This window comes from Patella vulgata, chromosome 1 (assembly GCF_932274485.2).
Source record: "Patella vulgata chromosome 1, xgPatVulg1.2, whole genome shotgun sequence".
Classification (NCBI taxonomy): Eukaryota; Metazoa; Mollusca; class Gastropoda; family Patellidae; genus Patella; species Patella vulgata.
This window is the reverse complement of record NC_065879.2, coordinates 19,858,597-19,876,949: the sequence shown is the minus strand read 5'-3', so window position 1 is coordinate 19,876,949 and position 18,353 is coordinate 19,858,597. Positions and strand designations below refer to the sequence as shown.

The 18,353-nt window shown below is 34.4% G+C and overlaps 1 protein-coding gene across 3 annotated transcripts in view; it reads right to left on the bottom strand.

Moving 5' to 3' along the window:
• Nucleotides 1-11,323: 11,323 nt before the first annotated feature.
• Nucleotides 11,324-18,353, bottom strand: part of LOC126812169 (rhomboid-related protein 2) — a 31,086-nt gene continuing 24,056 nt past the window's right edge. For all 3 annotated transcript variants that reach the window (XM_050538432.2, XM_050538436.2, XM_050538434.2), the window contains 3 exons: nt 18,084-18,177; nt 17,480-17,575; nt 11,324-17,097 (listed from right to left, as the gene is read on the bottom strand). In XM_050538432.2, the coding sequence (XP_050394389.1) occupies nt 16,940-17,097; nt 17,480-17,575; nt 18,084-18,177 (348 nt within the window). In that variant the 3' untranslated portion in view covers nt 11,324-16,939. The remainder of the gene's footprint in view (nt 17,098-17,479; nt 17,576-18,083; nt 18,178-18,353) is intronic.

The following is an 18,353-nucleotide window of genomic DNA, read 5'->3' as shown; positions in this document are numbered from 1 at the left end:
CTTAGACAACTACATCTTGAAGAAATAAGACAGGTATATCAAGGCCTTTCATAATTATTATTTGTTTCTCTTCAATCCATTATACCTGGTGGTTTATTCTAAACGCCTGTACACCATGAAATGAAACACAATGGGATTTTAATGTGCTACTTTTTTGCTCTTCCACTCCAGTTCCAATGATGACATGCTTACATGTACATGTATAGATATGTGAATGTCACAGACAGTTGCTTTTACATACATGTGATCTCCGCTTTTCGTCCCAACTGACTGATTAGACGGCGTGCTTTGCCAGCCCCTTTGCCTACCCCACTAACAAGGGGTGATACTATGCTGGAAAATTCCGGAAAAATTTTCTAGGCCAACACCTGGATCTAACCGGGGCCCTCCTGGTTAGTGAGCCACCACCTTACACAATGAACTACCGCTGTCCCCCTGTAGGCTTATCCACCACACATACATATGGATGTGTTAAGAGAGAGAAATGGGGTTTAACGTCCACTCGACACAAACTAGGTCATTTCGGGACTAACACATGGTTCTGGTTCAATGTTTTTATTTCAATAATTCTCTTGCACGTAGGGGTCTTTAGCAGTGGGAGGAAACCGGAGGAACAGAGAAAACCCACAAGGTTGAACAGGCTACCCTCCTCCTTGACACGTACAACCAGGGAATAGATGTGTTAAGTAATAAGTTGAGAAGTCAAGCAGGATAATGGAATGGGTTGACACAGGTTCCATGTACACATTGGCGTGCATGTAAAAGAACCCTTGACAGTTGAAATTTGAAATTAAAGAGTAGACCGTACATGTAGTGTTGATGTCCAGACAAAATTTTCCCCATAGCACACTGTAGACATACCCCCATCTTCATTAGCTCAGTCTGTGCAGAAAAGTTGGAAGTTAAACCCCATTTCAGTTCACTTACAGAATTACAATGATAAAATGTTTTATTTCTACATATATGTTTGCAATGCTGAATATTGCAAGGATGACTTAATTTTCAAATTCTCCAAATTTCAACTGCCAAGGGATCCTTTATGTGCATTTTCAATTTGTACTAGAATTGGTTTAACATCTTGTCAACATACTTTACTTCGAGACTAACAATGATAAAATGTTTTATTTGTAATGCTACATGTACATGCAGGTGTAGAATTTTGCCAGGGTGGCTTGGTTTTCAACTTATTCAAATTCCAAATGCAAAGGGATCATATGCCATACAAATTTGTAGAGAAAAAAACGTATTATGTGGAAGTACATATTATTTATTAAATTTATTTAATTCATATGCCCTACCAATTTGTGGAGAGAAATATAACCTGTATACATGTAGTGGGAGTGAGTACCGGTATTATTTATTATATTGGCCTAAGAGACTGACAGCAGGCTGATAAGGTGTATGATGTTATTTATAGTAAGTAAACTGGTAGAGAGAGTGAGTGAGAGAGAGAAGAGATAAGGAATAAGATAGGTAATAATATACTTCCATGATGTTAAATTCTACATTATCAGAGAGCCAGGTTTACTGGTCTGGTACTTTCCCCTCATTTCCTGCTCTACACATCTACCTCTACATGTACATGTAGGTCTACTACCTGTACAAAGAGAGAGAAGTTCAACACTCACTCGACACAAACCAGGTTATTTCGGGACTTACATATGGTTCAATTTTATTTCAATAATTCTCTTGAAAGTAGGGGCCTTTAGCAGTGGCAGGAAACCGAAGGACCTGGAGAAAACACACAAGGTTGAACAGGCGACTCTACTTCTTGTCACGCACAAGCGGGGAACAAAACCATGCAACTTGACTCAATGCGATTTGCATGCTATAAATTTTAAAATTTTCATTTTGTCTTAAATATTAGATATCAGAAGCCCATCTTTTCAAGGCATGGTAACAACATCAATGTTGATTTAAATTGACCAATAAGTCGTGTTTGGAATGTTGAAGACTGTGGATGATATTGAGTTATAGCGACTTGGCTCCTTTAAACTCTGCATTAACAGAGGGGTCTACTGATTCTACTACTACATGTAGATCTGATATGAGCGGTCGTTGTTTGTGGTCTATGTAAATTGTGTCCTCTCCATACGTTTGTCTTGTAACTTCCATGAACTATTACTTTTCCTCTAATTTCCTGGTCTGACTGACAGCTTCCTGTCTGCATACAACGTAGGTATATGTATCATTAAAATATAGTATTCACATCGAAAGCTGAGTTTTATATTTTTAAATATTCAAACCATGTTCTTTCTTAGAACACATAGCACACATCTACATGTATCTTGATTAGGGGAAGAGTCACAGTGGAGGCATAGTGAGTAAGACGTTGGCTCACTAACCTGTGAGTTCGATCTCGGTGTTGGTCGAAAAAGTTCATGATTTTCTGGCATAGTTCCTCGTTGTCGTTTGGATGGCAAGCAATGGTGTGCACATAAAAGAAGCCTTGACAGTTGGAATTTGATATAATAAGAGAGTAGACCGTACCACCGCCATCCAGGCACAATTTCCCTCATAGAACACTATATCATATCGCATATGCCTGTCTAGCTGTCTTCATTAGCCCAGTCGGATTCGGAGCAGAAAAGTTAAACCCCATTTCATTTCTTGATCAGGGAAAACCATATACTAATAATAAATTAAGTTTTCCTATTGGCCTTTAAAGTTCCAACATGCCACAATACGAAACTTATCATTGTTTTTTAAGATATCATTATTATTCATAATAACACAACTTTATGGATTTACTACTTCTTGGTTTATTACATGCAACGTTTCAATACTCTTACAGGTATCTTTATCAAGCAATGATCAATAATGAATAACAACTCTACATTTATAGTACATCCATGAGTAAGAACCATTTAACAATAAAAACATAACATTAATTAAGACTATAACAACAAACATTTCCCTTTGAGTATGGCTTTACCATTTTTCCTTCAATCTAAGGTGTTAAAAGTGGGGATTGAAGCCACCGCCTAAGCTAAAATGCAATCAAAACCCATTAATCACACCATCAAATATTTATGGAGAGAGCCATTTCTAATGTATGGAATGAATTATTTTGTTAAGCAAGTTATTATCTATTATTGGAACTATTTATAAGTATTATACAATAGGATACCATAAGTATCAATTATCAGTGAAGTAAAATTAAAATAATTTTTTATCAGTGGAGTGGATCTAGAAGTTATTATTCGTATCAGTGGAGTGGAAATTAAAATTTTTATTTATCAGTAGAACTATTATTTATAAGGGCTACTATAACTTATTTATTTGTTCTATTGGAACAATAATTAAAATTTTCTATATAATAATATGGTAAATGTATGAGCAAGAGGGGGTGGGTTCAACCTAACTAATTATGCATAATGTATTGAAATTAGTCATATTAAATATTTGATGGTGTGATTAATGGGTTTTGATTGCATTTTAGCTTAGGCGGTGGCTTCAATCCCCACTTTTAACACCTTAGATTGAAGGAAAAATGGTAAAGCCATACTCAAAGGGAAATGTTTGTTGTTATAGTCTTAATTAATGTTATGTTTTTATTGTTAAATGGTTCTTACTCATGGATGTACTATAAATGTAGAGTTGTTATTCATTATTGATCATTGCTTGATAAAGATACCTGTAAGAGTATTGAAACGTTGCATGTAATAAACCAAGAAGTAGTAAATCCATAAAGTTGTGTTATTATGAATATTATACCTCTACTTCTAAATGTCATTCAAGGAACTTATCATTATTATTATATATAAGTTATGAAAATTGTAAATAGTAGTAAGTACTTATATTGTCAATGTTTGAATGGTCATATAATAAAATATTTGCATAAATAACATTCAATTTTCGATATCTGTAATTCTGTAAATTGTTACATATGTATATTGAAATATTTAGTATGTATCATCGATCGTATGATGTAATTTAACTTAATATTATTATTATAAAGCCTAAAGGTTACAATATTACTAGCAATAGTTCATATTTCTGACTTTTGACTTGAATAATTTGGCTCATTGTGACTATTTCAGTAGATAGATACTGACTCTTACTCAATTTATATTATCAATAGATATTAGTAGGTAATAACTAACATACATGTACTAATACTATAAACTTAGAGATTTTAATGTGTCATTAAAGCGAGAATTTCATATTTTCTAAGTCAAAACATAATTATTTCTATGTCTTTTGCTCAATAGGTTATCAACTCACTATTATACCTCCATGGGAATTATTTCCCACCCTTAAAAATCATTGACACAGGAAATAATAACACAATTACCTCCCTTGTTTTCCTATTGCCTTCATGCATTAGCTACCTTCAAACTTTGTAATTTGAAGTTGAAAATGATATTTTTGCCAATTTCTCAGCTGGCAATAGTGAATTATAGGATTAATAGGATTATTCTTTAACAAGGTAGGACGGTTTATGTATACCATCTATTTTAAGGCTTTATTTTAATAAATTTTAAAAATATAACTTAAAAATATGAAATTGCAGCTTTAAGCACTATAGGAATCCCTTGCAAATTACAATATTGTGAAAGTTTTTAATCTGAATGGGAATATCAGCCCAAAAAATGATTCACCTAGGTTCAGTACATGTATTTAAAAAGTTATGATAAACTGTGTTTTCATCAATCTGTACTGCTCAAGCGTAACAAGACCACAGAGACACCTGATGGGCCTGGTTTAAATCTGATTGAATCCAAATAAGACAATTATCTAGCATTTTTGATTTTGTTATATTAATTAAATACATGTATTAATGTAAATAATCAATCTGAGTACGAGATTACATATTTAGTGTACCGGTATATAAAGCCATCAGAATTTTGCTATTTTAGCACAAAATGAATAAGAGACTTCAAGGGGGTTGGGTGGTCAATGGTTTAACCATACTCTCCTTGCTAATCCCACTTAACACTGCTGTAAAGGAAGCAAATTTCTGTTCCAAATTATGACTGGTCAACAGCAGGGCTGCCGACAACCAGTATCGCAGCGCAATTTGCGATACATATTTTGTCCGTTGCTAATCAAAAATTAAAATCTAACGTTTTTAATTCGCAGTAACTGCGAATCATTAACATGCCTGTCATTTTGGATATTGACACAAAGATTTATCCACATTTCTCAACGCTTTCAACGTATATAAAATATCAAATAAATTTTATAAACAAAACGGAATTCTCCGTGTGACATTTTCTTCTCGAACTACCCAGACTCAATTCATTATACTATATAACAATGCTATATAATACAGGGACATAACTCTATGAATCGGGACTATTAAACTGGAAATAGGGAATCAAGTAGTACCACTCACGTTGCGAGACATGTCAATTTCGAGTAATTATATCAGTATTCAATTTGAAAAAAATTAAATTCAATGTACCCCCCACGTATTGTAAATAAAATATAAAAAATAAATATGTGTAAACGTATTGTAAAATGAGAAATCAAAGTAAGAATTCCCGTAAACTATTATTGTTTATATCGCGTGCGTCTAGTTAATCAAGATTATTCGTAAAATACCGCGTGGTTACGATTGAACAAAAATAATAACACTCGATAAAAAGCAGACGAAATTGTTTTCTAACGAAGAAATAAGAAGTCACTGCCCAGACATAAGGCCTAACCAAAAGTCTACACTCATTCGGAAATGTTCACAGCTACCTGTAGAAGTGCTAAAATTCTAAAAAAATCTTAAAATGAAATCTAATCATTTGTTATCAATTAAAATTAAAATAATCTTGTTATTTAGGTGTTTTATGTTGAAACTGAAAAACTGCTAATCAATTTTTAAATTTGCTAATCAAATTTGGCAAAATTGGACTTTTTGATTAGCAGTGCTGCTAATCATCTGTGAAAAATTACCGACAGCCCTGGTCAACAGTCCAATTAAAAACAAATATAGCTATTCTAACTGCGTAACAATATCATTACGCTTTAAACAGAGCTCCAAATTGGACCAAATATGTTTACATAACGCAACGTCATGACTCACGATTTTATCATGCCCAATTAACCAGTGCATAGCAGAATATTGCAGAAAAACTAATTGTGTGACAAACGAGGCTATCAATGATCAACACGGATACAATGTCAACAATACTGATTGGAGACGAACAATACTTTCACTGTTTTTAATACCTTAAATCACTGTCCAAAGTTTTAAGGAAGACAACAGATTAAACAAAAGGCTGTCATGTTGCTGTACTTGGGATAGATTTGATTGAATCTATGGCCCGAGAGGGATTTCTCGAGCCATTGCTTCAGGAATATGTGGTTTAACGTGTGCGTGTTCGATCATAAGGTCTGTCATTGAGGCAACTGGTGTAGTTTGATTTCCAGCTTGTTTTTCCTGACAAGGAGTAGGGTTGCCTGTCCAACTTCATGGGTTTTCTCAGGGTCCTCTGGTTTCCTTCCACAGCTAATAACCGCTACACACAGGCGAATTATTGAAAAAGTATTGAAAAATGTGTAAGTCACCAAGTCTCAAAATTAACCTAGTTTGTATCAAGTGGATATTAACCCCATTTCTCTCTCTCCCATTTACTTTAAACAAAGCTTGGTATATCGAAACAAAAATGTATGACCAGGACTGAACAGCAGAAGGGCAAGGTCACTGATCAACTATGGTAGCATTTCAGGTGAGAACCTCAGGAGCTGTCTGGAATTTGAAGCTCTTGAGACTCATTACAAAGTAGGCCATGTCATTATAAAAAAAACCCATTATTTTCTGCTTATCAAAATGAATAACTTGCAGAATAATAAAATTGTCTCAGTTCACAACAAATTGTTAATCAGTAAAAAACTGATTTGTACTGATTAATATAATTCATAGTGAGTCCTTACATGTATATTGCGCACAGATCCATTGACAAAGTTAATGCACATAAAAAACAGAACAAGTTACAATGTACATGTACATATTCATGTAGCATCATAAATGCCATAAAACACAACTTAAATGAAATGGAGTTAAACATATCTGCACCAAATGGGCTAATGAAGACCGACAAATGCCATAGTATGTTACATCAGTACATGTACATGTAGATGTATAAGGGAAATTTTTCCCGGGCACCTATATTTCCACCTGTAAATGTATTCTTCATTAAATTACAAAGGGTTCTTTTATGTGCACGCATTGTGTACTCTGGAGACAGGTTGGGTTTTTTTGGTCCTAACTTATATTGCAATTTAAGCAAAACAAATGGCTATTTTAGGCACGTTTTTTTTTGCAAATTATTTTAAATTTTAGAAGAAGTGCGTCTAAAGTATGATGTTAAGGCGGTTAAGCACATCTGTGATGAGTTTTTAACACCATTTAAACTGAATTGTACATGTACCTCAGTAACCTGTTAGACCAGTCGGAGTAGAACAGTAGGATGCTAAACCCCATTTCAATTTTGTATTGTTTATCAATGCCAGTTAGTAAAGATCCTTTATATGACTATAAAAGTAATATGATGGATTGTTTAATTGCCTGATCTACACATCCACCTTGTCCTTTTCATAATCAATCAGGTGTCATTGTTTGGCGATTTGCTTTGTTTAATTCTGTCAGATTTATGATCATTCGCAAATTGCTTTCTTCACCTTCATATATATATACATTACAATCATATTGTAATTGATGTGTATGCTCAATATATATACAGGTTCAATAAATACTGGTAAATGGCTAACTTTCCATTTTAAACGGGCTAAATCTCTATGATTGGGCTCACCTATGTTTTATTACAATAGTAATGGGACAACAAGCTCTTAAAATTAAAAAGATATTTTCTAAAGATTAACCTTGTTTACTAATTTAAGTTTCGTTTTTGGCTTATTGGGCATCATGTATATTTACAGCAGTGACTTTCCCTATTGATGTAAAATCTTCAGGAAAGAGGTCGTAATCCAACAAAATAAATGTATACATACTAATAATTATATCAACTTTATCAACACACAAAATCCAATGAATATCAACAATTTCATTTTTGACCCAAATCAAATCAGGCCTTGATTATTTTAAAAAATCAACTAGACTGACAAATAGTACTCGAGCTTTAACCAGACTTTACACACTAGTGGTATGCATTTTATCGACATTTAATAGGCCTACATCGTACAGTACTTCATGTTCATACATGTATAATTGAGAGTAGGCAATTTTCTACTTGAAATGGCAATAAACACAATATGCTCATTTACATACATACTGGTACATGTATGCTGTAGGAATGACAAAAAACTGTTAAAATTTAGATATCATTTACCAGCGGCTGCCAGGCAGGATACGCCCACATTTTCGAGAGATGGATAGAAAACAAGCTAAAACGAAAGTGATTTTTCCTACAATCAAGGGCCATAATTCAGGAAATTACAATTCGATATGCGCAAATATCGAAAGGAACCGAGATCTTTGGGTTATAAACTTACATTTCAAGTTTCAACAAAATCGGATAAAAATTGTGACCTCTATAGGGTCCACAACCTTGATATACCATATTTTTACGCAATTTGAGAACGAGGGCCGGACATTTTGTCTTTCAGTTTTGGGACGATTTTCACGAAATTCGAACTCAGTAGTCCTTAGGGTGTAACGGTGATATCATAATACGGTTTTTTAAATCGGATAAAAATTATGACCTCTATAGGGTCCACAAGCTAAAAACGCGATTTATCGAACAATCAGGGGCCCTAATTCAGGAAGTTATGGTCTGATATACGCGAATATCGACAGGAACCGAGATCTTTGGGTGATAAACCTATATTTCAAGTTTCATTGAAATCGGATAAAAATTGTGACCCGTAGACGGTTCACAAACAATTGTGGACGGACGTCCAGACGTCCAGACGGACGGACGGGGGCGACGACAATATACGTCCACATGAAAATGTGGGCGTATAAAAATGGTAGATCTATTAAATATGATTTAAACTGGTAGATATCATTTTAAAATGGTAGATACATGTATCATTTAAAATGGTACAGTCATTTCACTGTTAATCAATATTTTTCACCAAAATTTAGAAAATAAAGTAAAAAAAAAATAATGCTACCCAATTAAAAATAAGCTCTCAAGTACATGTAATTTGTACCTTGTGAGCATCTATCATTTAATCAATACTAGAGACTGAACATTTCTACTCTTTTGTTTTCCATAGAATTGTACATGTATAACTTATAAGCTTAAACAAAATTTGCACACATGTAGTCTAGTGAGTATGTGAGATTGAGAAGGCTGACCAAAGTAGTTGAGATATTCAACACATGATCGTTTTGACATCGATTTTTTATAACAAATAATTTTAATAGTAAATACTGTAAATTTTACATGTAAAATTACATTGAGTGAGGCCTATATTGTGTCACACGATATTATTGTGTCCAACAGTTTTTTCAAACATCATGTTTAAGCTGAAATGTAGACTACTAGTACTACCAGTACCTACAATACATACTTCCAGGTACATGTAACATGTTCATGTGGATTAATAATATAGACATGAAGTTTATTGGCCTAGTCCCAATCCATCCTGAGTTCTGACACTGAGCGACAGATCCAGGCAGGTACTGGATGACCATGTCTCAGACTCAGGTCTGTTTCTGCCATGGCACTATGGTCAGAAAACAATAGGTTGTTTTTCTTTTTCATTGCAACTTTTACCAATTTTGCGTTGCGCCTAATTACCTAATAAATAAGACAATGGCAGCTTGGTTTTTGCTTTTAAATAATCGGGGTGGGTTTTGTTTGTTTGTTTTTTTTTTGGGGGGGGGGGACTTTCAGAAATTCGAATTTCATCATTTTATTGGGTCGTATTGTATGTACCAAGTTCTATAAAAATTGTAACCTTCTATAGATTCAATCAGAGATCGTTTCTGCATTAATTAAATCCAAAACATATGCTGGCACCATGCCAGACGGGCTATTTATTCTATCGTGTGTGAGTGCACAAAGCGTGACGACTGAATAGAATCAGATGAAAATCAAAACAATCAAAATTTTTCCAGACAGGAGACGAAAGATTTGCATAGTTTTTTCCACATTCCACAAACAAATTTACTTCAAATTTTATGCACCTACCTGTTATCTGCCAAATTTCACTGCTAAAATTCGAAATCTTTTGAGTTGAAACTTGTAAAATCAGACAACAATCCGAAATGATAATAATTTCCACCGTCTGCAAACAACGAAAGCGCCACAAGATATGTGCACACTAACTGATGACCTCACTGATTGTTGTAGTTATTGATCGAGGTCATGCAGAGTTAGCTCCCTTTATCTTAAATGGATTTGTCTCCCTTATACTAATTTTGGCCAATAGTCTTGACACATTTTTTTGGCCAACGGGCTATTGCTAGATTCCGCAACTTGGGAATCGACCCAGACTTGAGATCCCACGACTTGGGATTAGACTCGGAGTCGGATACAAGGTCCTGCGAGTTGGTCAACTCAGTGAGAATGACGCTGACCACAAACCAGGGCAGGAGGTCCTAACAGTATATCTCAACGTTTTTAGCTACGTTCTCGTAGCTAAGCTAGAGGTCCTGGGGACTGGGGTTGAATCCCCGTGCTGGTCGAGAAAGTCCCTCAGGACTTTCCAGAGTGGTTCCCGCTTGTCAATGGTACAGGAGAATAGAGAACCCCCGCACAGGAAGGATTGCCTTCCCAAGGAACAGTGTCTAGTACTTCTGATTGGGCCAAAAACAAGTTGAGGAGTAGATGTGGTGTATATGATCACAGGAGTCTGACCTTCTATCCGTATATATATGATCTCCCTCTCAGTCTCAGTAGTCCAATTGCAGTAAAATACCATGTTAACCTCATTTCATTTCAGCCCCTATTCATTTTATTTCAGCTCCTATTCATTCCGAATCAGCCCTTATTCATTCCAAATCCACCTCGTCAATACTGTCAATAGTCCAACTCCAAGCCCTCCCTCTTCGAATAGACTTTGAACATCTTAAAACACAAAGCATCAACAAAATATTTGGGGGGTTGGATGGCTGAATGGTAAGCGTGCACGCGCTGTATCATTCGAAGTCTGTCATTGAGTCGACTGGCATGGTTTTGAATCCCCGGTTGTACGTGACAAGGAGTAGGGTCGCCTATCCAACCTCAAGGGTTTTCTCCGGGTCCTCCGGTTTCCTCCCACTGTTAAAGACCCCTATGTGTAAGTGAATTATTGAAATAAAATAAAAGTATATGTTAGTCCCGAAATGACCTAGTTTGTGTCGAGTGGACGTTAAACCACATTTCTCTCTCTCTCTCAACAAAATATTTACAATTACCATACATTTTTTAAAAAGGTGGTTTTATTAACAATTAATTATATTGCAATAAGCCAATATGAATCCGAAATTTATAATAACAATAAAACAACATTGAATTTAGATTTAGTAAAATAAATGTCTTGATTATTTGCATAACCTATTCAAATATAGGCCTACCAATATAGTTTTAAATTAGTAAAAAAAAAAACAATTTAATAGGCAAAAATATATTATGATTAGAAATAAAAATGTAAAACACAATACTGTATTAAACAAAACAAACAGATTATGTCTAGCCATAAAAGTATTTCAATTTGATGTTTGCCTCTGCCCCCACCCCTTACATCTAATATGTCAGAGTTTAATCCACCCTAAAATGTACTCAAATTGATGATTTAAAGTCTCTGATCATCATTAAGGGGTTGTAAATCCCTTGAAAATCACAATATTGTGAATGTTGATTTTCTAAAAGGAATACGAGTCAAAATATGATTCAATTCAGTTCAGTATTTACAAAAATATGATGAATTGAAAATTTGTCAACATTTGTATTGGCATCCTCTAGAAATGATATAAATGAGTTATGGTTAAAAACAAACCAGCGCCACCCATAATCTTTGCTAAAATCTTTGATGGGCCAAATTTTAATCCAAATGAACAAAAACCAAGAGATTATCTACTGTTAATATTTAGATTTTTTTCTTAAACATACATTATGCAAGAGAAAAATCTGATTATTGCAAGTCTTAATTTAGGCTTCAGATGTTATAGAAATTATAAATTAGATCTTTATTTAAACAACAAGCCCAAAATCAACTCTGTAGACCCACGGATGGCTCGGCTACAGCTCGGATTTAAATAGGATTTCACTCATTGATAAATTCAAATATGGCGCACCCTGATGAGAATACGTCAGTTAGATCGAGGCTAAATGATAGAGTGTACTTAGCGAGGCCGCTGTAGAGCGTTTCCGCATGCCATTGAAAACTTTACTTGATAATCGAGATATGTAGGTGGAGTTAACGCCTGTCAATCAAACGATCAACCAAGGTGAAGGCACATTTCCCTACCATTTCTAGTCAAATATTACAACGATGATAACTATGTTCAGAATAAAGTAATTTGACTGAAATTTTCAATATATTCTTTTTTCATCATCTATTTTTGAACTGTTATAGCAAGAATGACCAACTCTCTATAAAAATCTCCCATAATGTATCTTTAATTAAACGATCATAATAACAATCTGATTAAAACACAGATTCTAATTCGTTTCGTTTTTTAGAGTTCAAAATTTCCTTTTAGTTGTCTTTACTACACTAGGATCTACACGCATTCTGGATCATGTAAGGGGTTAGCCAATGAAACGGTCTGTGCAGCGCGGAACTGTGGGTAACCCACTAGAAACATCACTGCTGATTGATTAACCAAATGTCTGACATCATAAGGTCAAAAGACGCTTGTGTGACCTCTGACACGACCATTACTACAACCGGTCAGAACTTCATGTAGTGAAGACTATCGGAAGTATATAAAAATGAAACAAAATATAGGTCTGTATTTTAATCAGATTAGTTCAATAATCAATTTGTGTACATTCTAGTATGAATTAAAGCAGCATTAGCTAAGCGGCTATAATAGATAAAAAATAGATAATGGAAAGAGAATATTTTTAAAATTTCAGTCAAATTACTTAACTCTTGAGACAAGGAATCGGCAATATAATTATAGACTAGCCTTGAATGTCATTAATACTGTTGTTACGATAATAAAAAAAGTCTTGACTCTACTTAATATCGCAGACATCCGATATTGTTTGAAAAATATATGAGTTAACCATGGTAATCGAGTTCTGACTTTAAGCAGAGTTACTGAAAACAGTAGATAACGGTTGTGAATTAATGTCTAAATAATAATTTATAAAAGCAGATTTAGCTCTTACATAAATCATCTTTAAATAAATCATCTTTAAATAAGTGATAACTTATATTTTTTTTATAAACAATATTTATTTCATTTAAAAATGGATTGGGGAACAAGCTAGGCCTATGTTGACTCCTCTCCGGGAGAACTTGTGTGTTTCATCACCATAGGTAGAAAAACGTAGAAAAATATAAAATATGATGTAAATACAATGAAGAATAACACCAATGAATGGCAAGATATGAAAGCAAGGAAGATATAAATATTCACATTTTAAACATTTTATAATTAAAGATGCCCCATGGCTGGTAGTCATTTCCCTGGTTTAAATTGAACAAAAATAAGGGCTGAAAAATAATGTTTAGGTGAAATAAAATGTGGTTTCACATCCTTCTATTCTGCACCAAACTTGCTAATGAAGACGCATACACATGACCTCTTTGTTTTTGTCCCATCTGAATGACTAGACAATGTTCCTTGCCAGGTTGTCCTTCCTGCACTAGTAACAAGGGGGAAAATACACAGCAAAATCATGAGGAACTTCTTTGACCAAAACCTGAATCAAAGCCAAGAGGTCCTTGTTAGTGAGCCAGCACGTTATCCACTGATCTTCTGTGTCTCCCAGTTCTTCCATCTTCACTATCCCAGTCAGTGCAGAAGAGTAGGACATTAAACCCCATTGCGTTTCATTTCTCCCAGTTCTATTTATAAAGAACGTTTCATTCCTTATTTTTTGTAAAATTGAAAGAACAATGTTGACTAGCCCTCTGGCATATTACATATTTTAGTAATTTATGTAATTATTTATATAACCTTAGACTGGCCTCATCTTCATAATGTAAGGAGCTCAACAAAAATATCTCGACTGAGATTCCAGTCACACGAGCTTGAGCAAGCACTTTAAAAAACCAATGACTGTTGATTGTGTACCTCTCTTTGTTGCAACAACTTGACGACATGTACATAGGCACAGGAGCCATGGGGGCTGCAGTCTCACCCCCCCCCCCCCCCGGATTCGGTAAACCGTCCATTTTGCAGGCAATGTATTTACGTTTTACGATACAAACAACAGAGAATGAGAATTATGAGATTATATATCATAGATATATAATTGTATAAGGATTGATTCATTCTGAAAATTTGAGTGACAAAGAAAATTTTCGGGCAAATTCCCTTAGCACACCCCCCAAACTGAAATTGCCCCCCCCCACACTTATGTTCATAGAAACAACCTGGCTTATATTTACATTAGAAATATTAATATATAAAAACACAGTAAATCAAATCTACAAAAGCTAAATGTAACTAAATGATAATAGGTGGATTGATGTTTAAAATTTGACACAAATACTGATATATATTTAATTCACCTGAGTAGATGTGGATTTTATATTCTAAATCATATCCAGTCCTCCATCTCATAGCAACCATTGTATACAGATGTGGATAATGTAGTCTAAATTTATGTGATCATACATATATGTGGGACATGGAAGTAATGAAGACTATCGATGTTATAAATAAATAATGATGTTAACAGTTATAATGTCATAACTTCTCTATAATTCCTACTCAACTTTCCTTGGCTGAGGACAATAAAACAATTTTATCGCTCAACTTAATAAGTAGGCTCTACTCAAAAATTTTTACTAATACACTTTAAATACATTTCTGGTGTGGGTCATATTTTATAAATATTTTGAGAGAGTTAAAAAAAAAAAAGCCCATCTCAATTGGACATACATATATATATGCCCAGTTGAAATGGGTTTTTTTTTATTTGGATAAAAAGCAGAAATTAAAAAACTTAAGAAAAATGTTATACTACTTCAATTTCTTAGTCTACCTTATGCAAGAAACAACACAAATTTATCAAGAAATTTTAACAATCTGAGCTTCAGAAACAGAGCCCTTGAATTAGCAAGCGATATTTATTCCAAAGAACATGACAAGTTTTAGTATTATCCCAATTTTTTTAAAGATACATTAGTTAAGAGTTTAATAAAGAGTTGGCCATTCTTGCTTTTATAATTCAAAAGTAGATGATAAAAAAAAGAAAATATTGAAAATTTCAGTCAAATTACTTTATTCTAAATGAAGTTGTCACTGTTGGAAGTTTGGACTAGAAATAGGCATAAAGAAAGACTTGCAATAGGCAGATTTAGCTCTTAACTGATGTATCTTTAACTCGCACCAATCTCATCCCTCTTTTAACTAATGTATCTTAACTCACATAACTGCATTTATTACTATGTGTTATAAGGATAAATACTTTAAAATTCTAATTCTAAGTTTATGTCATGTAAATTATACTTCCAGCCAATCAAGGCTGATAAATATGACTCATACTCAGGCACTTATTTTGGGTCAGTGAAAATGTCTTAAATTTATCCATATAGAAAATACAAATATTCAACAGATGATAGATGGAAAGGCCAAACCCATTTTAATTTTTACTTCTTCAGGAAATTAATTAATATATATCTGTTCGAGTTTCATTAACCATGCTTTGTTTAAAACTACATTTGATGATACATTTGGACTAAAAACATATTCAAACTAATTAATCTATCAAAATTTTGCTTCAATTCACTCTCAAAACTTTGTATTCACAGGGAGATACCTCAAGCTATAAATAAACTGTTGACAGAAGCCATGTTTGTCACCTAACTTCATTGAGGGAGGGTCCATTTTTCAGAATGTATTTTTCATTACTTTCTGTCCATTTACCGTACATATTAAGGCCTAAGTAAATTCTTAATTATTTTGTCAACTTCTTTTTCCGCCGTTTAATTGCAGAGTCTTTGTGACAGTAGTGACACCCCTCAATGTTCCCGAAACCGCCTAACCATCTGATCAAGAAATAACAACCGCTTCCTCAACCAAGCTTGAACACAATAAGCTGGCGGACAACATTCGGGTTGCCAGTTACAGATACCCTGACATTTTTGACCAGTGCTTGCCCCGCGGGTGTTTTTCGGGTAATCCAGTATTTCGGGACAATGTGTCTTTAAATTTAGAACTAGAAGCTTTTGAGAAGAGAAAACAAATATTTAAAAAAAAAAAATAGAAAATTGCTGAATAAATAGTAAGTAATTTTCTAATGGGAAGAAATAGGAAGCAAAATTCCTGAAGAAAAAAAAATTGAAATTGGTGTGGCCTAAATAAAAATATGATTTACACGTTCAACAAGAAATCAATACTTATCTAAATTAACCCTTTATCACCTGAACTGCTCGAAACTACAGCTCCCACTAGAGCAGTGATTCCCAAGGTGGGGCCTGGGAAAATTTGAGTGAGATACAGGTATCTGCATTTGATTAAATGCCTTAATTTCTATTTGTGTGAAAAAAATTTGTTGAAGGTATATTTGAATTATGGGTTTATATAAATGTGGTAGAGCACCAGATTTTTTCTTAAAAAAAGGCGGGACATGGGGGGAAAAAAGGGTTGGGAAACACTGCACTAGAGTTTCAAACTTCCTGAATCACTTTAGATCTATTAACTATTTATGTGACTTGAGGCAGTTTAGAGAGCAGAGGTAGTTTCAAAAATAATCTACATGAAATACAATGTCAAAAAGACTTTCAGAGAACTGGGGGTAGTTAATATTTACATGTACCAGGCGTTTAAGGGTTAATTAAGGTGCTATGGGGTCACATTTAACATTTATTTCTTGTTTAAACCATTAAAAACATTGATTGCACTAGATATTACACAGTTCTCCTAGGACCAGTCTGTGGCTGGATAACCTTTATAAAATCCGTTAAACATGATGGCGAAGGCTACAAAGGCTAAATATAGAGCTAACGTCACCCAGCCTAATGTTGTCTCCCACGGCAACTTTTGAACATTCTTTAAAACTGGTACTCCAAGCAATAAACCTGAAATAAAAAAAACAGAGAAATTAGGGTTAATGTTGACTCAACTAAACCAGGTCATTTCGGGACAAAACATATGGTTCATTTTTTATTTCAATAATTCACTTGATTTACGGGTATTTTGGCTGTGGGAGGAAAGCTGCGAACCAGGAGAAAACCCATGAGGTTGGACAGGGTATCAACACGCTCATTCAACCATTCGCACCCCCCACCCCGCCCAAAAATCACCTATTCGTTAAAAACTCTATTTAAACGACACTATATAATGACACAAACCGGGTCTTTTTGGGACTGACATATGGTACAATGACTCAACGACTGACCTTATGATCTAAAGCACATGTATTAGAACACTCAACCACCCAAAAATGTTATGAAAACTTACCAGCAAGAAAACCGCCAATATGAGCTGTCACACCCACTTTGAACTCATCAGGAGCAGATATACGTCTGTATATGGCAATACCTGTATCAGGTAATACTGGAAAAAAGAGTTTAATAGTCTAGGTTAAAAAGACTTGAAATGGATTTATAACACTAAGTGCACACACTGTGATTAAAGTCTTTCAAAAAGACATCTTAGGTGAAAAAGTGACCCTTTACAACAACATAAACCGACTGGTCTATTGAAGACGGGCATACGCCATACAGTGTGCTATTAGGGCCATTTTGTCCGGATAGTGCCACCAGGGCCTTCTCTTATATCAAATTCCAACTGCCAAGGGCACCCCTACCACCTGAAGGTGGGGAAATGGGAAGGTTTGTCAAAGTCTCTTACACCTTCAACCATACCAAAATGAGACCTACAAATCAATATTCAATTAAGTCATTTAAAAATTAGATAATTCTATACTTATTAACTACTTTTCAACCTAACTGGGGGTGGTAATAATTGATTTTCTAATGCTGAGTGGGAAAATATGTTTGTGCGCCCCTGACCGGACAATGTCTGGAACATGTGCCTGGTCCTGTAGAATAATTATACTCACCTAGAACTAATATAACTGTTAGACGAACAGGGGCACTCAATAATATTCTCTTTATACTTCCACTACAACATTCATAATTCATCTCTCTCCAATTCTGTCAATTATACAATATAATTATATTTCAATACCTCGCATGCACATAGGGGTCTTTTAATTGTGGGAGGAAACAAGAGGACCCAGAGAAAACCCATGAGGTTGGACAGACAACCTACTCCTTGTCATTTATAAGTGTGGGCTCGAAACCACGTCATTTGTCTCAATGACATTCCT